Source organism: Acanthochromis polyacanthus, chromosome 22, assembly GCF_021347895.1.
Source record: "Acanthochromis polyacanthus isolate Apoly-LR-REF ecotype Palm Island chromosome 22, KAUST_Apoly_ChrSc, whole genome shotgun sequence".
Lineage (NCBI taxonomy): Eukaryota > Metazoa > Chordata > Actinopteri > Pomacentridae > Acanthochromis > Acanthochromis polyacanthus.
Genome location: NC_067134.1, coordinates 14,737,355 through 14,762,882, shown reverse-complemented (window position 1 = coordinate 14,762,882; position 25,528 = coordinate 14,737,355). Strand labels below are relative to the sequence as shown.

General features: G+C 43.6%; 1 protein-coding gene across 7 annotated transcripts in view; it reads left to right on the top strand.

Moving 5' to 3' along the window:
* LOC110967925 (NACHT, LRR and PYD domains-containing protein 12-like) overlaps window positions 1-25,528 on the top strand; it is a 246,638-nt gene that overhangs the window by 81,329 nt on the left and 139,781 nt on the right. For 3 of the 7 annotated variants that reach the window (XM_051941898.1, XM_051941897.1, XM_051941893.1), the window contains exons 9-10: window positions 14,093-14,266; window positions 19,943-20,116. The exons of 1 other annotated variant lie outside the window; for it this stretch is intronic. In XM_051941898.1, coding sequence (XP_051797858.1) covers window positions 14,093-14,266; window positions 19,943-20,116 — 348 coding nt within the window. Of the gene's footprint in view, window positions 1-1,695; window positions 1,832-3,908; window positions 3,968-8,564; window positions 8,848-10,108; window positions 10,193-12,175; window positions 14,016-14,092; window positions 14,267-19,942; window positions 20,117-20,381; window positions 20,556-21,570; window positions 21,618-21,767; window positions 22,757-25,528 lie in introns of those variants that run through there. 3 more of the 7 variants (XM_051941903.1, XM_051941894.1, XM_051941896.1) reach the window with 3 other exon arrangements.

Here is a 25,528-nt window from a genome sequence, read left to right as displayed (position 1 = left end):
GAATCACCCCTCCAGAATTGCGTGGTAAAATCCTCTCTGATCAGACCTGTTGACTGATTTGTTCCATGTTTCTACCAGGCAACAACTCCCAACTTGCTTCTCTATCAGGTGTATTTTATACCATATGAACTCCCTTCAGGTTTTACATGCGCAATGATCGCATACTTAATTTGCATATAGAATCGAATATGCTTTATTGTCCTTATACAGTGTGTAACGAGATTGGAGAGCTTCTCCTTTTCAGTGCAAAGAAATCTGAAAGATGGTGCAGTCTACTTACAAATATACAGTATAAATAACAGTGTGAATATAAATATCAGAGTGAATGCAACAGTGGTGTATATTGCACATTTCAATGACCTTATGATTTCCCTCCTCCCAGCTCACACACTCCTCCACTTCATCAATCACAAGACCTCTCTGTGTTTTTGAGGAACTGAAACTATCTGGTTTGGACTGTCTAAGCAGTCCACCCAATCTCTCCTGTCTGCAGCACAGAGAAGGCCTCTGATGGGGAAATGGAGAAGCTGATCTCAGCATCTAACTGTCACTGACATCCCATTGTGCAATATTTTGCACAATGTGCACAGACTTAAAAAATCCCTGCAATCTGTTTCGAATTTAATAACTTTTACAGTGAACATTTAACCCGAGTTCACCTTAGCTCTTGACTTCTTATAACCCAGTTCCTTATGGAAATTAAAGCCCTTAAACATCTCAGTTTCATAGTAATCAAAACCATTAAAAGCATTTCATTTTCATAAAGCATCAGTTTCACATAGTAATCGAAAACATCACTTTTTACAGTGAGTTGCTCTTCTGATTTAATTACTTTTAAACAAAAATTATAAAAATAAGTATCAAAGCCAGCCTAATCACATTATAAACTAACTTGAATACCTATAACTAAATTACAACCATAATTTGGCTATAAATTTCAGGTTATAATATCCCACTGTGTTCCCTCATTTCGCTGTTACTTTGCCAGAGTCTCACCCTTATGGCTGATTCTGGGATCTCATATCTCCATGCTTCTTAACTCTGTCTGTCTAAATTTCTCATTTTAATGGAACCAATCAGTTTTCAGTTTTTAATGTCTTTTTAGGATGTGTTTAGTACTATGATTGTAATTAAAGAAATTACATTTGAAGACCTCAGAGGGATTCTTAATGCAGTATTTCACAAATGTATGCGATGTCCAAAAACTTTTTTCCCACCGCTGTATTTAACAGCAATCTGATCTGCTGATGTTATCAAGACAAATAAGTGAAGATTTCAGGCTTTTATCTTGAATTGTTCTTGAGATATTGATATTCAAACAGCCTCAAATTTCAATGTGAGAAAAAAAAAACCTAGTGAAACTGAGTCTACAATCCACTGAAAAAACTCTAAGACAGTATCTGACATAGTGAGCTAATATTTCACAGATACCATTATCGATACATGGGACAGACATATTAAGTTCCAGTAAGTTGTAAAGGTGGTCTGAGGATGTGACCATTCTTTGTCGCCCAGCTGCTTCTTTCTCAAAAAGCACAGTTGCAATGTACTAATTCCTGTTTTCTTTTTCCCAGCTGATAAGATGGTGTAGCTGTGCTTTTCAAATAGTTGGGCAACCTTCTACTTGGTTGAATGAAATGTTTAAAAACACAAGTTCTTGTGTGTGAGTCCAGAAGTCCAGATCCAGAGGCAGGCAAAGAAGTGGTGTTGTCAATTCAGATAGAAATCTGTTTCGTGCCCTGACAACAGTGATGTCACAGCCACTTCCTGTTCTTCAATTTAGTTCTGCTTTTACCTTCGTCATGTTGCAGCTGCTTTTCTCCATCTGAATGTGAGTAAAAGACATGTTAAACTGGTTTTTATCTTTTATATATCTATAGAACATAAAACTGATTAATTATTTGTCATATTTTAGATCAAAAACAACATTGTTGTGGCACAATTAAAACATGAAATAAATCTTTTTCCCCCCCTAAAACCAAATCTTCTGACATGTTGGCGTGTTCTCAACCAGCAGAAGTTATCAAACTGATGCTGAAATCAATGTGTTTTATCAGTAAATATCATTTGTATTTGTCAGGCAGTTCTAAACATGAGTTGTTCTTATTAGCAGAACTTCAGTGCAACAGTTGTAGGATGGAAATGCTTTGAACATTTGATTTTTCAACAACAGACATAGAACAAAAAAATTGTGTGGACCAAACAGTGGTGGAAAAAAGTTTTGGGACACCCCATGCATTTATGAAATACTGCATTAAGAATCTCTCTGAGATCTTCAAGTGTAATTTCTTTTAATTCAGTCACAGCCACGATACTAAACACATCCCAAAAAAGACATTAAAACCTGAAAACTGATTGGTTCCATAAAAATACATCAGAAAGGTTGAGTTTCAGGTCATTTTAGTTCCAGTGATCCACTAGAAGATTCTGTGGTCCGAAATATTTCAAAACTACTCCAACGTGAGTTAAAAAGTTCCAAAATTACTCAAAATTTGTCCAAAATGACTTTAACCTGTCTGAACATGATCTGGAATTAGTTTGAAATTCGTCCAAAATTATTCGAGATTTGTTTAAAATAGCTGAAAATGATTTCAAACTAGTTAAAATATGTCAAACAATTCTTAAAATTTGTCCAAAAGTACCTAAATTCTGAAGAAAATTGTTCAAATTTACCTCACATTCATCTAAAAAGAGTTAAAATGGGCAAATGACTACAGATCTGAATAAAATGACTAGAAATTCATCTACTCCTGTCATTTTCTGCACTTTTACATTTCATTCCTCAAGTCACTTTTTGCTGATGTCACTTGCTTATAGTCTATATATTAATTTTCATCCTTCATTTTTGTATATATTGTATATATTTTTATTATTATATTTACTGTTTGTTGCTGCTGTGACACGGGAAATTTCCCTTGACATGAGGAGTAATAAAGGATTATTTTATCTTATCTTATCTTATCTAAAATATCTCAAAAAGTAGACCCGCCCCTGTTTCTAGCTGCTGTTAGTTCAGTGGTGGGTGATGTATATGGTGGGTGATGCAGAAAATGCATAAATGTCTGGTCTGTTTCCTCTGCTGGTACTGCAGCTGATAGAACACAGACTGGAACATCGATTATTTATTGGTATTTATTACACAGAATATTCAGTCAGTCACATTCATTTCATTTGGATTTGGACACAAATTAAAGAAGATTAAAGACACTTTAAACTGTTTTTTTTTTTTTACCTTTTATATATCTATAGAACATAAAACTGATTGAATCATTTATTGTATTTTAACTGAATAACAAACTTTTTGCCACACAATTAAAACATTAAAGAAATCTTTTAATTTTTGAAACAAATCTTCAGACATGTTGAGGTGTTCCCAACCAGCAGGAGTTATCAAACTGATGCTCAAATAAATGTGTTTTATCAGTAAATATCGTTTTTATTTGTCAGGCAGTTCTAAACATGAGTTGTTCTTATTAGCTGTAAATCACAACCTGTGATCTGATCTGTCGAGCAGAGGGGAAAAGATTTAAAGTGAAATAAAGTTCACCTGATTCACTTTGAAGAAATCAAATGCTAGAAATGTTCAGATGTTTCTTAAATGTAGCATTAAATTAGATTGAGAGCAGACATGTCTCTTTATGCATTGTTGAGGGAAATGTGCATGAGAGTGATCTCTGCTGATGTTGGTTCTGTCCCAGTGATTCTATTCTAGGGAATGTTAACTGTCAGGGATTTACAGCCTGATGGGAGTTTCTGGTTTCATGAAGCACAGGGTTTGTACAAGTTGTGTTGGATGTTGAGTGACATGAAAAAGGTTGAATGTTGAAATAATTCATCACATGAAATGAGTGAGAATCAGCCTGTAAATATGCTCTTACTGTGAAACTCTGCCTGCTGCTTCCTCATAGGTGGAGTTCTGACTGGTTCCAGGAAACAGATCACACGTCTGAGCATCCATATCAAAAAGGTGGGTGTAAAGCTGACTGCTAGGCTAGCGCCCACAGTTAGCCTCCCTTGTAAGGGGCTCGACACATGGGAAGCGACAGTTGAGGGGGGAATGCGAAAGTCATTGCAACAGGAGATAAATTCAACACACGGTGCGTGATACTTGGCAGCGGCAGGCAACGGCGACACACAGCGCACTGTGCAAAAGCACAGATTGCTTATCTCCCTCACTTCTGATTGGCTGTGAAATTAGAGGGATTTTTTTATGTTTTCAAAGAGTTTCATGACAGAAAAGCATAAAGATGATGAGCCAGAAGATATTGCTTGATTTAGCCGAAATTTTACTATTGACATTGGCTTATAAAAGTTTACCCTGGCGCCAACCAACTCCCATGCAGCAGCTTTTTTATTTATATCACGATAGTCATTAAAGCTTGTGTCCGCAGTTTGAATCGCAGCGTCTCCCAAAACACTGTTGGTCCCACCCTCCCTCTGATTTCGCCCCTTTATTTGTGCAGGCGCGCAGTACCTGAGAGGGGTGCCCGGAGTGCTGCAGCATCTTGCCTGTTTTGCTGTTTTCCACTCTTCTACATTTAGTACATTTAGTAAATAATAAAGGAATTACGTTAGAATTCTGCATTGAGTCTAACTTGTCCTAATACCAAAATAACATGAATCTGCTAGGACGAACGAGTAAAGTTTCAATATGTGATTACACTCGTGTATCCCTCTCGATGACGTTGTTTATCAAACTTAGTGCATTTACGCGTGTATATGTGTTACATTGTTTATTTATTTCTATCTAGAGTTCAGAATTGCATGACTCCTCTGACGAAGAGTATGTCCCAGACGCCCCAACATCTTCCTCCAGAGGTCGGGCATCTAAACGAAGCCGTCAGGCGGGCTATGGAGGCCGTGGTCGGGGAGCGACGCAAGCACCCCAAGCCAAAAAATGTCCTGCAGTCTCTTGGCCTGCCAAACCGTGGGATTGGTAACTTTTCTGGAAGTTGCTGATCCCTGATGCTCTCTCCTCCACAAGCAAAACAAATGTGTGCGTGGTTGCGTAGTGCGTAGCTCGCCCACCTCTGCATGGGCTTGTTTGCTGTGCGCGTAACCGTTGATTGACAGCATGACAAAGCTGAAGCTCGAACTTGATTGGTTGGCAGCGACTGGCGCTTTTTGGAATAACATGGGGGTCTATGAGAGGAAGGCGGAGCTCATGAATAAATTTTCATATCGCATCATACTAACATTATATTATAGTATCGAACTAGACTAACGCATTTAAGCTTTGTTAAACAATGATACATAAATTGAAAACAAACGGAAACTCCGGACACGAGCTTTAAGGGAAGGATCATAAAGAATTGGGAAATCAATCACGGCTAAAATAATTTGCTCCTCCATGTTGAAAAGGGCTGAAAACAATGGTTGAAAAGCGGAGCAGACCATTAATGTATAACTGTACTGTGCAACATGCTGTAAACTCATTAGTCAGTGAGTGAAACCCTCGGTGATTGGTTGAAGCTCCAGGCGACAGCGACAAAAGTTGAACATTTTTCAACTTTCTGGTATCGTGTCGCAAGCCAGCGGGTGCATGTCTACGTGAACACGCACGAAATTTCACATGCACGAATGTCGCCGTCGCGTTGTTGGGAGGGGGGAAAGCGATGTTCGTCTCATCGCACAGCAGCCATAGAAAATGAATGGAGCGCGACTGTTGTCGTTTCCCGTGTGTCGAGCCCCTAAGTCTCAATGTGCTCATGTGATATATTTTTTTATTGCCCAAAGAGGTACGAGAATAGCTGTTATTATGTTACTTGTTGTGTTCTGTAATGAGTAAGACAAAACAGACAAGTTTCTGGATACTTTTTGTTTATTTTGCTGTTAAAATATTTTATTAATTTGAGATTATTTTTCAAAATATTATATTTCTTTGTCTTAATTTATTTTGATCAATAAGTCGTATAATTGTTTCTTTTGTTAGAGAATGGGTTTTTAAAATATTTTTGTACATGTATATTTTTATGTGGCCAGAGAGAGGAGATGTGCCGCTGACTGTATACCAGCTCATGTGTGATTTTTTTTTTATTCAAACAGAGTTGTAACCTGCATGGCCAGAGACCTGGGGCCTCATTTATAAAACATTGCATAGGATCCATACTAAAAGTTTGACTACGCCAAAAATCTGAAATAGGCGTATGCCAAAAAATATTCTGATTTATAAAACTGTGCGTACGCACAGCTGCACGCAATTTCCCCTATATAAATCACACACCAGCTGGAAGATTGCGCAGGTGGATCCACCTCACATCCCGCCCACAACACACCCACATTTTACTATGAATGGTTAATGCAAAGTCACTCATGAATGTAGCTGTATATAAATAAGCTGCTGATCCATGGCATTTTACAGAGCGTTGGCCTGCTGTCTTTTCCCCACACTGCTGTGCGTCAGGATAAATGAGTCATGTGTTGACTCAGGCCACCCTGCCACTACCACTGTTATGATCATGTCTGATGTACAAATAATTTGTACATTGATTGAATGTACATTTGTTCGGTTCACATAGACAAATTCATCTTCACTCGGAACCCTTACAGCAACGAGTGCAGTCAGTTATGCTTAATACATTCGGGAATCCGGACATTGCTGCAAATTGGCCTGTTCGGCCACAGTGTAAGGAAACCTGATGTATTGACTGGTCATGTTTATAATGTCATCCAAAACAGCTGGCATTATTGCGCTGAGGGATGGTTGTGATATCCAGACTTAAAGGACATCATTTAACTGTATATCAGACCCAAATGGGATTTAGACAACAAATGTAACCTCATATATTCTTCATATAAAACACATACCTGTCGGCCACTTCCCGCTGGAAGGAGCCGGTCGCCAGAAACCCCAGAGTGGTCAGCACCTGTGTCTAACCGGGATGGCGTGGTTTCGGCGGGTGGGTCGGTCTAAGACAGCACATAGATCCAAGAGCACTGTTCTAGGGAATCTAAATCGGCTTGTTAGCCAGTCATCATCAAGTGCCAGGAAATCTCCGTGATCCTTAAAATCTCTCTCCATTCTTAACCTACCATTTATGTGACTTCCAGCAATGCCAGCACATCCATTGTGCCACATTACGCACGGCTGTCACCCGCTATTTATCCGCTTGATCAGCGATCGGACTGATTGTCACATGCTTTGTCCCAATTAGTAATCAATCAGTGCCATCCACAGCTCTATATCATTTGAAGATGGAAGTCTGGTATTAGAACATAGTTCTGCAAATACAGTCGTAGGCCGAATGGCGCACTATAGGAACATCTACAACAATGAGGGTTTATGATTATTCGACTCTACAAGTCTAATATGTGATGACAATTAAGGTTTGAGATCAATCCGGCTTCAATTCACCACTTCACCCTCCGGCACTGTCGTTTCCTCTGTCTCCAAAATGTGCGTAAGCAAGCATCAAAGTTGGCGCACCGGTGCGCACATTCTCATGCCAAGTTTGTTTTTATAAATCACAACCTTTGCGTAGAAAGTGGCGTACATAACTTTCTAGCCCTGTTTTGTGCATACGCAAGCTTTATAAATCAGGCTCCTGGTCCTGAGAATCACTTTATTTCACAAGACACACAAGAGGCTCTGATCCTGGGCTCCAGTCTGACTCTGATCCTGGAGCCTGGAGCTCTGGTCCTGTGAAGGACCAGAGCTCATGTTTATTTGGAGCCTCTGTTGGTCAAAGTGTAATAATGTGGGCTCATCTTTGTGTTATGGCCCAGTGACTGCAGAATGACATCCATCCATCCATCATCTATACTCCGCTTTATCCTCACTAGGGTCACGTGGGTGCTGGAGCCTATCCCAGCTGACTCGGGCGAAGGCAGGGGACACCCTGAATAGGTCGCCAGTCTGTCGCAGGGCTACATATACGGACGAACAATCACACTCACATTCACACCTATGGTCAATTCAGAGTAACCAATTAACCTCAGCATATTTTTGGACTTTTTACTGCAATGCGTAGTGGTTAGCACTTTCGCCTTGCAGTAAAAAGATCCCTGGTTCATATCCCTGAGATCTTTCTGCATGGAGTTTGCATGTTCTCTCTGTGCATGCGTGGGTTTTCTCCGAGTACTCCGACTTCCTTCTACTGTCCAAAAATATGCTGAGGTTAATTGATAACTCTAAATTGCCCATAGGTGTGAATGTGAGCGTGATTGTTTGTCTGTATATGTAGCCCTGCGACAGACTGGCGACCTGTCCAGGGTTTCCCCTGCCTTCGCCCGAGTCAGCTCCAGCACCCCCAGTGACCCTAGTGAGGATAAAGCGATGTATAGAGAATGGATGGATGGATATTTTTGGACTGTGGGAGGAAGCCGGAGCTGGAGCCTATCTCAGCCAACTTGGGCGAAAGCAGGGGACACCCTGGACAGGTCGCAGAGTGACATCCATGAGTAATATTTAAGAGACAGCAGTGAGTGCCTCCTGCTGGTTCCTCTCAGTGTTGCTGTCAGTGATCCTGTAGGATTAAATGCAGTACTTCTTCTACACAACAACCTCCACCACACCAACAACACAACTGTTCTTTAACTGCTGACATATTCTTTGACTTTATCAGGAAGTCACAATGACGTCAGAGGTCCTCTTGAACATCCTGGAGGATCTGGATGACAAGGAGCTGTCTACATTCCAGTGGTTCCTACAGAAATCCAACAATGTTCAAGGCCTTCCAGCCATCAGAAAGAGGAAACTACAGACACCAAGCACGTGTGACACTGTGGATGTGATGGTGGAGACTTATGGACTTCAGAGAGCTGTGCAGGTGACCAGGGTGATTTTAGAGAAGATCTCTAGGAATGATCTGCTGCAGAGGTTGCCTGCCAGCAGCTCAGGACCAGAAGGTCGGTCACAAGACAAGAACAACATGATATCATTACAGTCAGAAAAATGCATGATGGTGCTGCTACAGTTTGACAGAGTTCAGGTTCTGTCAGTTTTTCCTGAGTCCACATGTGAGGTCAGTTCCTCTGTAAAATCTGCTGATCAACCCTACTGACTGAATGCTGCCCCCTGCCGTTTAAACCTTGATAGAACACCAAATTTAGTTCTGTATGAGCTGACCTTCTGAGGAAGCAAAGCATGTCCTACCTGTGCTCACCAAATTATGAGTCGATCAGACAGTTTCTGAAAATTCTTCATTCATACTGTTTAGGTGGGAGTGCTCCTGCGGTTTACAACCAGAGGAAAGCTGACCAATCAGCTCTCACTAAGGGCAGAGCAATGTTGTTGAAGCAGCTGCATTCCAAATCACAAACCTTTAAACTTAAATACACACTACAGTTGACCTCACAAAGTATTCACCGTGTCCTGCAGTATGCATACACTGAGAACATACTACTTCATAATATGGTGCCTTAAACTCTCACTATCCCAGTCTGTAGTAATGTGGTGTCATCGGACTGTGAGCTCTCAGCAGCTCAGACTTATTTCAATTTCAATGACACACTGTTAGGTGCTATGAATTTTTACAGAATGTGGGTCAGAACGGCCAGAAAAACATGTTAGTTTGCATTCTATAAAATGGGTTTGAATGTGGTCGGACATCTGGGTATTTTTGGCATACTACATTTAGCATAATATGTACTGGGATGTACTACATCTTTATCTGTGCATACCATCTGGCATGTTAGTATGTAGTACTATGTAACATTACGTTATACTTTTAAACCATCAACAACCTCCCAGTGACCTACCACACTGAAAATGTCAAGTCTTCAGAGGGTTTGGATGGAGCAATAAGGCGGCCATGTTGGCTGACTATTTTGAGGGGACACTGTTGCTGCATCCTGGGCTTAGCTCCACCCTGGATGACTGTGGCTGCTTTAAAAAGACAGCCCTTCTTCCCTCTATAGCAGAATGATAATGAGGTGAAGCCAGAACCCTCTGTTCTTCAGAATGGTGTGGATATGCCAGACTAATGTCAGAGTAACATTAAGGTTTACTTTGAAGGAGCAGTTTGGTGTCAGAAAACCAGAGTTAATCGACACCATAAACTCATCAATAAATGTCAAGATAAAGTCACTTCTAAGTCGGCTGTACCTGACATAAATGAAAGCAGTGAGCAGTGGAGAACATAACATGTGATCTCTGTCTGTCTGTCAGTGCATGTTAGTGATGTTGGGGAGACTTCAGAGAACAGAGAACCTTCCTCCTCTCAGACTCAGCCTCCTCTTCCTCAGACTGAAGGTAAAACTGATGGATTCTTTGGTCTGTAAAGAAAGATGGCAGCAGTTCATCATGCCTGAAATGGAAGCTGAGTTTAAGCAGGTTGTTTTGTACAAGACAGAAGAGTGGTTGGCAATGGAGTTGCATGAGGCAGCAGGTTGTAGTGTAGCTGTAGCATAACGGTCAGTTTTGTGGCTGGTGATCCTCAAATCTAATTTTCTAAACTGGTGTCCATTTTAAGCTAATTTCTGTCATGCCTCCCGCTCCGTTGACTTGGCTCGTCAGCTTAATGACAAGCACAGCCGGCGTGAATTCCCAATCAGCGCGGCATATAAATCTGGCTCTCCTAACAACGCACTGCTGGGACATTACAGACAGCTCCCCGTCATGCTCACATCACCTCTTGGACTCTAAAACCCTGGACTTTTTCACCTTCTCCGTTCACCTCCCTCCTCGCTGAAAATTACACACGACATTCTGCCGTGAGCTCTCCGCTCTCTGACTTAAGGAATACTTCACCTGCTCGTCACTCCTGCTACTTGCTGCACGCCATTCTGCTACACGCTGCACGCCGCCTCATACACGTCACTCACTGGACTCTGATTCCTTTGTGGATTACACTGTCGGCTTCGTCTCCTCTCTTCGCCCCGGAATTCCCCACTCCGTTCTGCACCTCTCCACTGTCCGCTTCAGTCTTCGTCGCATCCACCTCCGACCCCCTCTGCTAAGCCTCCCACCTCGTCTCCCGTTCCCAGGAAAATGTGTGAGTTTCCTTTCCTCCCATCTTTAGTTAATTTAGTTTCCATCGCGGCCCCAGGCCGTCGTCCTTAGTTTTATTAGTTTACCCCTCCCGTTAGTTCCTCGTACTTCTCTATTTAAGTGTTTCGTGTTAATTATTATTTCATATTAAAGATCATTAATATTCCACCTGTCTGTCTATTGCCTGCTGCTTGGGTTCGACTCTGCCTGATCCGTGACAAATTTCTGAGTTTTGATGGTGAAGAAAACTTTACTCACTGACACCTTGACTGTCTTCAGTTTATCTGTAGGAAAGATCTACATTTTAAGTGTTCTGATGGTCTGTCTCTCTTCTATTGTTAATTGCCTTTTCCTCTCCTTTTTTGTAGCAACACAAACTACTTTCTGCAGTACAATACTGTTCAAATAATGCTCTGGTGTGTTCCACGGTGTGTTCCAACACTACTTTATGCAGACAGAGGGGGTTGGAAGTAATCTAGAAAAGTTGGGACTCCTGTAGGATTTGGTAGCACCAACTTTCAAGGCTTGATCAACCTCCATTGCTGCAGAACAGCTTTAAGTTGTTAACCCACTTCTGTTCCCTGAAAAATGACTTTTTGTGTCATACTGAAATGTACATTTTTTTTTTTTTCAGTTTTGGGTAACCTTACCTTTTATTAACCTCTGGCAGTTCACCACTTACCTTTGTTCCATTTCAAGCTACTCATTGGATTTGAAGTATTTGAATTACAAAAAAATTTGGAAAAATTGTGATTATTCTAACATTTGTGACTGGTAGTGTACTTTGATAATGGCCGCAGTGAGCCCAGAAAAGGGCTGCTGGTCAAGCTCTCCCTTTTTAAGTTCTATTATCTGAAGGGTCTTGCCCTAATAGGAACTCTAAGAACAGCTTAATCTCCACTTGAGGTAACCCACCTACTTTCTGACTACCTCCATAGTTAACCATCTGGGTAGCCCTTTAGCTGGGTTGCCTTTTCAGTCAGTTTTTTTCAGTCACTTTCCTCCAAATGATCAGGGTAAGTTGCTGCATTATGTGTACAGGTCAGGATGAAACCCCCAGGAAGAAGTTTAGAAAAATTGCGCGCACACACACATTTGCCCACACATTTATTACCATCAGATGTTATAGGTGGCTAATTAAAAGTCCATCCTCTTTGCAGTTTCTTAGTTGCTTGTGTTTTTCCAATAACAACAGAGGTTTCTGTAGACACACACCTCTCACTGTTTCCTTCATGTTTGACACAGATGAGACAGTTCCGGTACCAGAACCACGTCCCATCACATATTACCAACAGAAGCTTCAGTCAAACCTCCAGGATACGTTTAAGGTTACAACAGAGGGGTGGGCAGAAGATGAGCAGCGTTTGGTTGATATCTACACAGAGCTATACATCACAGCTGGCCGGGATGTGCACGTCAACACACAGCATGAGGTCCTACAGATTGACAAGGTGTGGAAGCCATCAGACACAGAGATACAGATCCAACCCAGAGACATTTTCAAGCATCCTTCTGGAAAAGACATACCCATCAGAACAGTGCTGACCAATGGGATTGCGGGGATTGGAAAAACGTTCCTCGTGCGTAAGTTTGTGTTGGACTGGACCGAAGAAAGAACCAATCAAGACGTGCATCTTATTTTCCCATTCACTTTCCGAGCCCTGAATTCACTGCAAGGAAAAGAGTTTGGTTTGGCAGAGCTCATTCATTTCTGTATCCCAGAAACTAAAGACGTCACAGTGGAGGCTCTGAATTATATCTTTACAGCTCTGCAGTCATCAGGAAACAGCAACTACCACAAGAGCAGATTCAAACTGCTGTTTGTGTTTGATGGACTGGACGAAAGTCGCCTTCATCTGGACTTTGATGTCAACAACATTCCCTCCGTGGACATAACAAAGTCAACTAAAATAGAAGTCCTGCTGAGGGAACTTTTCAGTGGAAAACTGTTGCGCTCAGCTCGACTCTGGATAACCACACGACCTGCAGCAGCCAATCAGATCCCTCAAAACCTCATCAACACTACAACAGAGGTCAGAGGGTTCACCGACCCACAGAAGGAGGAGTACTTCTGGAAGAGATTCAAGGAGCAGGCCAGCAGGATCATCTCCCACATGGAGACATCGCGAAGCCTCTACATCATGTGTCACATCCCAGTGTTCTGCTGGATCACTGCTACAGTTCTGGAGGAGCTGCTGGAAATCAGAGAGGGAGGAGATCTGCCCAGAACCCTGACTGAGATGTATGCAGAGTTTCTAAGATTTCAGATTGATCACACAAGTGAGAAGTACAGTCTAGAAAAGTGCATTAATTACATTAAGTCTTTAGCTAAACTGGCTTTTGAACAGCTGCAAAAGGGCAACCTGATCTTCTATGAGAAAGATCTGAAAGAAAGTGGCATCAATGTGAGTGAAGCCTCAGTGTACTCAGGAGTGTTCACAGAGATCTTCAAAGCAGAGCGAAGACGGAAACAGAAAGACAAGATGTTCAGCTTCATCCACCTGAGTGTTCAGGAGTTTCTGGCTGCTCTTCATGTCCATCTGACCTTCATCAACTCTGGAATCAGCCTGCTGGAAGAACAACAACAAACAACATCCTGGTGGTCTGAAATGTTCCAAAGTTATTCAACAGGTTTCTACCAGACAGCTGTGGATGAGGCCTTACAGAGTCCAAACGGACACCTGGACTTGTTCCTGCGCTTTCTCCTGGGTCTGTCACTGCCAACCAATCAGAATCTCCTACAAGGCCTGCTCACACAGACAGGAAGTTGCTCACAGACCAATCAGAAAACAGTAGAGTATATCAAGGAGAAGATCAGTGAGAATGTGTCTGCAGAGAGAAGCATCAATCTGTTCTACTGTCTGAATGAACTAAACGATGTTTCTCTGGCAGAGGAGATCCAACAGTCAATGAGATCAGGAAGTCTGTCCACAGATGAACTGTCTCCTGCTCAGTGGTCAGCTCTGGTCTTCATCTTACTGTCATCAGAAGAACATCTGGACATGTTTGACCTGAAGAAATACTCTGCTTCAGAGGAGGCTCTTCTGAGGCTGCTGCCAGTGGTCAAAGCCTCCAAGAAAGTTGTGTAAGTAGTTGGAGACTGAAGATAATTTTTCATTTTGCTGCTGTTTCATCAGTATAATCTGCCTTTTGTCTCTTCAGACTGAGTGGCTGTAATCTGTCAGAGAGAAGCTGTGGAGCTCTGTCCTCAGTCCTCAGCTCCCAGTCCTCCAGTGTGACAGAACTGGACCTGAGTCACAACAACCTGCAGGATTCAGGAGTGGAGAGTCTTTCTGCTGGACTGGAGAATTCCCACTGTAAACTGGAAGCTCTCAGGTCATTACTCATCAACCTGTTCAACTGATGACCATTTACAATGTGTTTTTATTCATGATGAGCTGAACAGCTGAGATGGGAGGCTCTGTATTTGTATGACTCAGATCAGCTGTGCTACTGACCTTTAGCACTAGTTTCTCTTAATGAGGCCTCTTCCACTCCAGGAACTTAACAACCTGGAACCTGCATCACAGAACCATAACCTGTAAGAACCTGTGAAATCTTGGTTCCAGTTTCTGTTTTGTGTTTTACAAAATAGTACTTCAGATAGAAGTTGATGAAAAGAAAACACCAGAACAAACATTTCATGTTCACACTTGAACTTGTTTTGTGGCTCTTCTCCAGGTTGTTTTCTCCTGACTAGATCCTTGCTTGTGTTGTTTCTACTCTCAGATATTTGTTCCTTTGGATAAAAGTGTCTGCTAAATGAAACTGTCAAATGTTTAGTTCAATGACTGAACTCAGTGCAGTTCAGCTGTTCGACAGTTGGACTGTTGTTTATGTAACCAAGTTAGGACTGGTGAGGGCCTTCTGGCTTTCAACACACTGAACCGACAACGCCACCTAGGGACTTTCACCCTAAGAATGTTATTAATACTGCCTCTCAACAGAGGGTTCCCCTACTATAAACACAGGTAAGCGCACAAATGAATACAGGGCGACTGTATAGAAAAATATAAATACAATTTTATTTATACAAAAATATAATCAACAGATATTAATGTAAACACACTCATTAAGACTTAAAAAAATAATCACATAAGCCCTGCAAAGCTGTGTAGTGAAGAAACCTGACTACTGAGTCAATAGACACTGCCACAGCAACCTAAGGACATTCACGCTAATATTAATATAGACAATCATTAAAACTGGAGGTCACATGAGCCCTGTAAAGCTATGGAAGGAAGAAACCTGACTAACTGAGCCAAAGAGCACAGCTGCGGTAACCTGAAAGAAAACAAAACACACTGGGGGAAAACGAAACTAAACCCAAACAAACTGAGGCAAAACAACAAGAAACTAAAGACAAAGAAAACGAAAGACAATCCAAACAAAATAAACCCCAATAAAACAAGATAATCCGCAACAAAACAAGGCAACAGAGGCAAAACTGAAATGAAACAAGAAATAATTAACCGCAATAAAGCAATACAATGATGGCAATAACCATAAGCAAACATTTTGTTACCTCAGCTGTCCGACCCTACAAACACATGATGCCGCTTTGAAACCGAGACACCGTCGGCAGACTCTGGACCACAGCTGCAAAAAGCTGCTCTTAAAAAAAACAACAACAATATTCGTACAAAACTCACAGCTTACCAGCTTTTTGCATGCTGTACAGTGCCTACCTGTTCCAAGAGTGTTCCGGAGCGTACTGGAGCTACGTCCGTCACTCAATTTAACTCCCCTAGCCAATTAGTTCCACCCCACAAGCTGTATGGAATGACAGCTAATCAGCCGGTCACATCTGCCCCCCCAAAGTTTTATCAGCGGCCCGCTGATAACCACATACACTAAAACTATGACCATGGACGAAAGATACAAGTAGCTGGACTACCCGAACCCATCACCTGAGAGGTTGTAGCCCTGCTTACTTCCCCCTGCACTGATCGTGGAAGGTGATGCACGTTTGGATGGTGCCCTGCCGTTGTCCTAGCCGATCTACGTGGGACAGTGGTAGTGGTGCTAGGACCTCCTGGAGTGTGAGAAGCAGAACTGCTGGTACCTGCCACAGGCTGCGGTGTTGCAGGTGCTCTCAGAGAAGATGCTGGACGAGTTGGAGTGGTCTGATTCCCTGTGGGTGCTGTCATTACCACCCACATGCCATCATCGCAGGGTCCTCTTCTTCACTTCCCGACCTTGATGCCACATCAGGGGAGTGCAACAACTTGACTGGAGTTCTTCCAGGTAAACGAAGTAGGGCTGGCTTTAACATTGTCCTATGCACTTGCCTCACACGGGTCCGATCACTGACTGGGGCTACAGAGTACACCACTCCTCCTGGCTCAAGTGGTCTCACCACCTCAAAGACATTGGATCCCCATGCATCTTGGATCTTATTACGGCCACGAGTGGCACAGTCCCGCAGATACACCCTCTGACCTTCCTCCAACGGTGGATCTAGCACCCCTCGATCATGTCTCTCCTTCCGCCACCTTGCTGCAGCCTCCATTTGGTCCTTCGCTGCATCAAAAGCCACCTCCAGTCGCCAACGATGCTCGGCCACCCAGTGACACACTCTCCCCTCAGAAGGCTCTGGAAGATGACCCAGCAGGAAATCTACAGGTAAGTGGAGTTCCTGACCAAACATGAGAAAATGTGGCGACTCACCCGTCAACTGATGAGCAGTGGAATTATAGTTAAACACAAGTTGAGGGAGATGCTCTGGCCAGTGGATCTTTTGGTCCGGAGGGAGGGTGCGCAGCAGGTTATGCAGAGTCCGATTAACCCTTTCGCACTGACCATTCCCCTGTGGGTGATAGGGGGTGGTCCTCGTCTTCTTCACTCCATACAGTGCACACAACTGTTGAACCAGGGCACTCTCAAAACTTCTCCCTTGATCAGAGTGGATGCGGGCAGGGACTCCATAATGATAGAACCACTCTTTCACAAACACTTCTGCCACTGTAGCTGCTCTCTGGTCTCAAGTAGGTATGGCCTGCGTGAACTTAGAAAAGACATCAGTCATCACCAAAACAAGCTCTTTCCCATCCCGGGCTGGCTCAAGCAGGGTGAAGTCTATAGCCAGCACTATATTAGGTTTCGCAACCAACAGACACTCTGACTCTTGGCTGCGTACACTTTGCCAGGGCACAGCGCTCACAACACTGGCACCATTCCTTCACATCATGGTCCATCTCTGGCCAGTAGTATCTCTGTCTTACCAACTCAGTGGTCCATTCTATGCCTTGGTGCCCATAATTCTGGTGGAGCTGCGTCAATACTTCCTCCTTTAGAGCCTCAGGAAGAAGAAGCTGATGGACCTCCTCCCCACCATCAGGACGGAACAGCCGACAATACAGGAGGCCTCCGATCTGCACAAGTCGACCCCACTGCCGGACCAACCCTCTCACCTGGGGGCTCAGCCCATCATTCAGCCTGGCTTGGCTCCCTCTGCTGGCACCAAAAATGGAGAAAGGCTCCGATGGCTGGATCAGCCTGCTGGAGCACCTGCAGGTCTGCTGGAGTGCGAGAGGGGAGCACAGTTATCTCAGACTGCAATGCAGCTTGTTGCTTACCCTGTTTTGCTGACCTTTGCAGAGCATCTGGTACTGCTGTTCCCGGGATGGCTTCCTCAAGCATTGTCTGCCTTGAGAGGGCATCTGCATTCTTATTAATGCGGCCTGGGCAATAGCGCACACTATAGTTGAAAGCTGACAATTCAGCCACCCATCGCTGCTCCGTGGCACCCAACCTAGCAGTCTCCAAATGGCTTAAAGGATTATTATCAGTCCATACCACACATGACTGACCCCACAGATATTCTCTAAACTTGTCTATCATTGCCCACTTCATAGCAAGAAATTCTAGCTTCATAGAGCTGTAGTTTTTTCAGCTGGGTGCAAACTCCAGCTGGCATAGGCGACAGGCCTCACTTTGCCACCCTGTTCTTGGGACAACACAGCGCCTAGTCCACTATGGCTAGCATCAACCTTGAGAATGAAGGGGAGAGAGAAGTCCGCAAAAGCAAGAGTGTGGGCACTCACCAGGCAGGTCTTCAGTTTCTGGAAACTCTCCTCACAACTCTCAGTCCAGCCATTTCCCAGTCCTGGGCCTCATCCCTTCCGTGTCTTTGTGCCAGCCAACTCAGCCACCAGCCTATGCAAGGGGGCAGCCAGCTTTGCGAAACCCTCCACAAAATGCCTGTAATAGCTGACAAACCCAAGGAAGGACCTGAGTTCAGAGACAGTGGTAGGACGGGGCCAACCTGCAACAGATGAGATCTTGCTGGGGTCAGTAGAGACTCCGTCCTGAGAGATGAGGTGACCCAGGTACTGAACCTCTCTCTGAAAGAAGGAGCACTTCTCCAGTTTGACTTTAAGTCCTTCTTGCTGCAAACGACTTAGAACAGCATCCAAACGGCTTAAGTGCTCATCCACACTGGAAGAAGGGACTACAACTCTCTCTAATCACCTGGGTTTCCAGCAGTTGGTGTATGTGGTGTATGTGTCATACTCAGACGGAGGAATTCACCTATAATGTTGTCGCACAGGGGCATCATCAATAAGTGGGATATCATGTGTGATAAGGTCGGTACAGCCGAGGTCACCCTCAAATGCAGAAAACACTGGCTCATGACTCAGCAACAGTGACCTCACTTTCCGCTGTTCCATCTCTGAAAGAACAGATAAATCCAGGGCCCTGATCTGTTCCTGCACTGAACTACTCCCTCTAACCTGAGAGTTCACAGTAGCCACCCCCTCTACCTGATCAGGCCAGACCTCACTAACTCCCTGTGGTAGACCTACCATCTCTACCTGTGACAAAAGTCCTATAGGGTGTCGGTGTCCAAGTGTTGCAGGAGCTACACCAACATTAACTACAGGGATGTAGACAGTTCCTCTATTAACCTTAACTAACGCAGGAGAAATCAAAAGCCCTTCAGGAAGTCCCTGACCATAGGTATCCAGTGCCCCATGGTCAAACAGCTGGGAGCCATGCTCTGAAAAGAGATTGTCATAGCAAGCTTTAATAATATTCATTCTCAAAATTCCTGGGACTTCAGGCGGGGTGGCATGCTCAGGGGCGTCTCTCACTACCAACACACCTCTTCTTGGGATAAAGTTGCCCAACACCTCAACATCGGGTTCCATGTAACCTACATAGGGAATCCCCAAACCATTAGCGGCCCGAAGTTGCAACCAGTGACAGGGCTTCAACTTATCCTGAAAGTGTTTTTGAAAAAAACTCTCTCTAATGGGAGATACCATAGACCCCGTATCTAACACACACCTCACCTCAACACCTGCCATTTTAATGTTCACTTGGGGACAGGGGGCAATTAACCGGGCCATCAGTGCCTCATCTACTGAGCTAGGGTCTGTGGAGCCTGCCAGCCCCCCACCTAGTGTTTGGCTCTGCACACTAGGGGGCTCTAGTTTCCCACTGGCTGAAAAGCAGCAACACGGGCTGGACATGGAGGATTAACAGAACCAGAAGAGACACGTGCATTGTCACATTCTCAGGCATAATGGCCCGTTTGTTTACACCGTCTACATACAATATTATTAAGACGACCAGATTGAGGATCCACGGGTGCTTGCCTCACCTTAAGGGCTTCAGTGAGCTGATTAAGTTGCTCCTGCTGCTTATGTACTAAAGCAGTCAAACCTGCAAGTTGTTCAGTGATTGAACTGCTAGAGGCACAATCAACATTACACCGAACACTAGAGCTCTGCACAGCACAAAAAGGTGAAATAGAATGGTGTTTACCGTTAGCAGGTTTGCCCTCACGTTCCCATGTAATAGCCTCTGCACGTACATTAAGCACGGACAGTGTGGGGTCATCACGAACCAGCCTCTTTAACTCCCTGTGAAGATCTGAGCTCTGCACATTTTCCACAAACTGGTCTCGCAAAACTGCCTATTTGTTAAATTCACTGCTGTCTTTTCAACAGGACAGAAAATACTGTACTCGATGTATTACTACTTTTCTTCTCTTTGTCTCTTCAGACTTAATAACTGTAATCTGTCAGAGAGAAGCTGTGGAGCTCTGTCATCACTCCTCAGCTCTCAGTCCTCCAGTGTGACAGAGCTGGACCTGACTAACAACAACCTGCAGGATTCAGGAGTGAAGAGTCTTTCTGCTGGACTGGGGAGTCCACACCGTAAACTGGAAGCTCTCAGGTCAGGACTCACATTTTGAAACTGATGTGATTTCTATCAGTGGATAAACAGCTAACCTGAGTAGAATCATTTCTGCTGATAGGATTCATCAAATGAGCTTTTACTGAACTTGTCCAGGACTTTGTCTCATTGTTGAGATTGTTGATTTGCTTGAGACAAATGAAATGTTCAGCAAAATGAATCTGAAAGACAAAGAAGAAAAGAAAAAATTAGAAACATCCAGCCAAGTGTTGTCCATCAGGTTTGTGTTGTTTTGTGTGTGCAGGCTGTCAGGCTGTCTGGTCACAGAGGAAGGCTGTGCTTCTCTGGCCTCAGCTCTGAGCTTCAATCCCTCAAATCTGAGAGAGCTGGACCTGAGCTACAACCATCCAGGAGACTCAGGAGAGAAGATGCTCAGGGCTAAAGTGGAAGATTCACACTGTAGACTTGAAACTCTCAGGTACAGACAGACAGACACTCTCAGGAAACTATCATCGGCTTGGTCTGAAACACTAGGTACCCCGATGGAAAGGCACTCCTTTACATTGATAGGTTTCAGGGTGTGTGAGACGTTAGAGGAAGTGCTGCAGCGGTAGGAAGGAAGAAGAACAGTGAAGCTGAAGAAGGGCGATGTTTCCGGTGCAGCTGCAGTCACAGCGCATGTTATGGTCCAAACAGAGACATTTATCCAAGTGTGTTCTGGAGAAGCTGAGTGTGTGTACAGTGTACTGCAGAGCTTGAATAAAATTCCTTGTTCTCCACCACAGAGTTGGTCTGGACTCTAAAAACAATTTGTTCCCATCAAGCGAGCCACGCTAAGCTAAGTGAGCTAGGGTTTACACGAGGCTGTCCAACTACGGTTGAGAAGCTGATGAAACCAGGTCCTCTTCTGCCACCCGTCCTGCTCCCCCTCCATCTCCCCATCGCTCTACCTCTTTACCTCTTTTGTTCCTTTCATCCTGACGGCCAGCACGCTAATGGGTCCCCCACATAAAGAGCCGAGTTGTGCTCAAGGTTCCTTTCTGTTAAAAGGCCGTTTTTTCTTGCCATGGTCACCTTGGCACTAATCTGGGGGTTCAGGCATATGGGTTCTGTAAAGCGCCTTGAGACAAGTTGACTTGAAATTAGTGTTCTATAAGTAAAATTGAATTGTATTGAATTGTTAGCCTAGCTTAGCACAAGACAGGAAGCAAGGTAAACTGCAAGCCTAGCTTAGCATAAGACAAGAAGCAGGATAAACTGTTAGCCCAGCTCCATGAAAAGAGAAACCATAAATGAGTATAATGAGTAATAATGAGTTCAAATTGAGCTGGAACGTAACGAGCACAGGACAGGACTTTAGAGATGCTGCATTCAGGTGTCTGTGTCTCCATGTTGGATTGGTCCTTCATCAGTGGAACAGTGTGAGAGCCATGTAACGTCCATGTGTGCTGCTGAAAGAGTCGCTGCTGCTCTGACTGTCCTCCTCCTTTCAGGGTGATGCCTGCTGGAGACCGATGGTTAACACCAGGTCTGAGGAAGTGTAAGTGTGTTTTAATGGATTGATGGAAACAAAGCAGCACATTCAAGCATCTTCAAAGTGTCACATCTCTGAGGTCATCATCAAAGGTTTAATACTGATCACATGATCCATCAATAACTGCAGCTGTGTTGTGTTTGTTCTCTCCATCAGATTCCTGTCAACTCACAGTCGACACAAACACAGTACACAGAAAACTGAAACTGTCTGACAACAACAGGAAGGTGACACATGTGGAGGAGGATCAGTTGTATCCTGATTATCCACACAGGTTTGAATACTGGGACCAGCTGTTATGTAGAACTGATCTGACTGGTCGCTGTTACTGGGAGGTCGAGTGGAGAGGAGGGGTTGATATATCAGTGAGTTACAGAGGAATCAGAAGGAAAGGAGACATTGATGACTGTGTGTTCGGATTTAATGATCAGTCCTGGAGTCTGATCTGCTCTGATCGTGGTTACTATGTCTGTCACAATAACAGTCCAACACCCATCAGGTCCTCCTCAGTCTCTCACAGAGTTTCAGTTTATATTGACATTCCTGCTGGAACTCTGTCCTTCTACAGAGTCTCCTCTGACTCTCTGATCCACCTCCACACCTTCAACACCACATTCACTCAACATCTCTACCCTGGATTTGGATTCTGGTATCCTGGTTCCTCAGTGTTTCTGTTCTGAGTTCAGCCTCCAGAATCTCCTCCTGGTAGAGAAAGTGTTGTAAAGATAATTGAGTCTCTCCATGACTTTAATGGATTTAATGTGTTTCTTTGTGAAATCCTTCTAAATGATTCCTTGTAAACTTCTTCCTTTTCAAAGATGGAAGTTGTGATTATTCCAGGAGCCAAATGTGGTGTTTGTGTCTTTTTCCAGTCAAATGTTGAGAGTGAAAATCAGGATGTGGTGTTCCTCTGACGCTCACTTGAACTAAAAGGATTTGAGCTGCACAAAGTGTGAAATGAGAGAGGAAGCAGTGAATCTACAAACTGCTGACAGACTTTAACACATTATTGTCCAGTGAAAATCCGGTTTTTGTGCAGCCAGACTTGATTCTGATTTGAATGTTTAAGTCCTGTTGTAGTGATGAAATGAGAACTTCCTTCATCTTGTGTGTGATGGAGAAGAATAAATGGCTGTGGCTACAAATCCTGACTCTGAGTTCTCCATTACAAACATACTGTCACGGTTCCGCTCCTCTGTCCTGTCTGTTTGGTTGTCTCCCATCCTCTCCTCTGCCCTGTCTCTGTCTGGTTGTCTCCCGTTCTCTCCTCTGCCCTGTCTCTGTCTGGTTGTCTCTCGTCCGCTCCTCTGTCCTGTTTGTCTGGTTGTCTCCCATCCGCTCCTCTGCCCTGTCTCTCCCCTACAGCTCGGTGCCTGAGTGGAGTCTAGCTCCTCAAGCTGACTCCACTCAGGTAATCAACGACCTGCACAGCTCCCGGACAGCTGACAACCATTTCACTAACGACTCACCCCTACAATAAAGACCGGCTCAACCTTCCACTCCCTGCCAGAGTATTGAACAAGCAACCATGCAGTTCGGTTTGGTCTCTAGCCGCCTTAGCAGTTTCTGTTTTTGAGTTCTGCCGTGTTTTTTGACGTTGTGTTTCTCCTGCTTTTGTTTAGTTCGGCTGCCCGGGAACCCCCACTCCTGCCTGGATCCCCCACTCCTGCCTGGAACCCCCCACTCCTGCCTGGAACCCCCCACTCCTGCCTGGAACCCCCCACTCCTGCCTGGAACCCCCACTCCTGCCTGGAACCCCCACTCCTGCCTGGACCCCCACTCCTGCCTGGACCCCCACTCCTGCCTGGATCCCCCACTCCTGCCCGGAGCTCCCCGCTCCTACGCCCTGGTTTTCCCCCACCTAGCCACCCTCTTCACCCCACACAATAAACCATTCGCACTCAGCCAGCCCTGGTAGTGTGGTTCTCTGCTCTGGTCCACCAGCTCCGTTCGTGACACATACATCATATCAGTCGTTTATTATTCATCTGTTGTATTTTACTCAACATGGAACAGGGTTGTAAAAAATACATTTAAAGTCCTAAAACAAATCCCCATCTCAATGTGACTAAAAGGTTCCTCTCTTAGGTTATAGGTTTAAGGTTTTTCTTTTATACATATTTGTGGTAATTTTTTCTTTCCTGATTAGCAGCTAATTGTAGCATCAAGCTAACAATGTTTGTGTTGTTTCCTGTCAGCAGCTGAAGTGTGTTGTGTTCCTGTCATGTAGTTCATTAAGTTCATAAAACTGTGGCTGGTTGACGTTAACGTAATGTTCAGGAAACCTAAATGTGATTAAAACAGTAGATTTAATGTTCTAGTTGTCAGGAATCAGCTTCATTTGACACTAAAACAGACTCTGATAGTTTTAAATGACATCAGTTTCATGAATTTGTTGAAAAAGGTCTCATTTGTTTTTGTGATGTTGCTGCTGATTCATTAAAACCAAATGATCCGTGTTGAAGACGTGTTTAGTTCTAGTATCAGAAGTACAAGAAGGAAAATGGAAGTTTAGTTCTGCTACGTCAAATATTTCAGGAAAAAATAACTAAATGAGTCTTTATGTCTCAAACTTTATTTTACAATAATGAAATAATCATAAATAATTTCAATATAAATAGCAGAAAAAACCCAAGAGAATAATTTCCTGAAAAGTCTGTGAAGAAAAAGTAGCTTTTTATCCTGAAAGATCAGAATCAGCTCCAACAGCTGCATCTGACAGCATCAAATCAACCAGAAAGAAAAGAAAAAAAGAAAATGACTTCTTTCTGATCACATCTGTTCTGCTGCTCACATTCTTCACCTTTATAGTCCACTTTTAAAAGTTTAACAGACAGGTGCTCTGCTTTGGAGTGTGACGATGTCATCAGTGATGTGGAGAGTGAAGTTTCTGTTTCACTCACAGCGTGTTTTAGGACACCCAGGTCGGACTGATGTTTGAAATACTGACCGACAGCTCAGATTTAACTGTCTGCAGTTCCGTTTTGATGGATGTTAAATTTTCACTCAAAGCCGCCAGGAGCTGGGTCTTTAAAATAACTGTCATTTCGTTACAGAGTGAAAGTAGCAGTTTTCTCCTGAAGGTCAGAGATTGCAGCATCTGAGGGCCTCTTCAAAAGAAGAAGTAGTTCATGAAGGCGTTCTGGAGCAGAACCAGAAAGACCATGACCAAGCAGCCTTGAGATCTTAGGCAGCGTCTCCCTCAGGTGGGTCAGTGGTGTTCATGGTCAGGTCTGTGGTAATCCCATCAAAAAACAAAGCAGAAAAAAAATCTAGATTATAAATCAACATGTAACCAAAGCTCTCTGTGTATAATGCCTCTGTTATTCAGTCTTTGTCAATGACCTTCCGCAGGTGTGCCATGGTGTAGATCTACAAATATATGCTGACGACACGGTCATTTATACTTGTGCAAAAACTGCAGAGTTAGCAGGTGAGACACTAACGAATGCTTTGGGAAAGATTACAGAGTGGCTTGATCAGTCATGTCTCAGCCTCAACGTTACCAAAACAAAAGGGATGTTTTTCTCCAAAACAAAGCAGTTTATCAGCGCTGACATTTTAATTAGGACTGAAAAAATAGAAATTGAGAGTGAGTTTAAATATCTTGGCATAATGCTGGATTCAAATCTAAATTTTAAGTCACATATCAAAAACCTTGCAAAAACTATAAAATATAATCTGTTAAGAGCGTGTGTGTGTATCATGTTTTGATTCACTGTCATGTATTTTAGTCTAGCAATGTTCTGTTAATTGGCATTTTTATGTGTATCTGTGCTTTTAAGAGGGAGAGAGAGAGAGAGAGAGAGAGAGAGATTTTGATTTTTGAATCAACTTTGTTTGCCCCTCTTGCAATAACAAAAATATGAATTCATCAACATATAATCAAATAAGTGCTCTTACTTCATATAAAACTC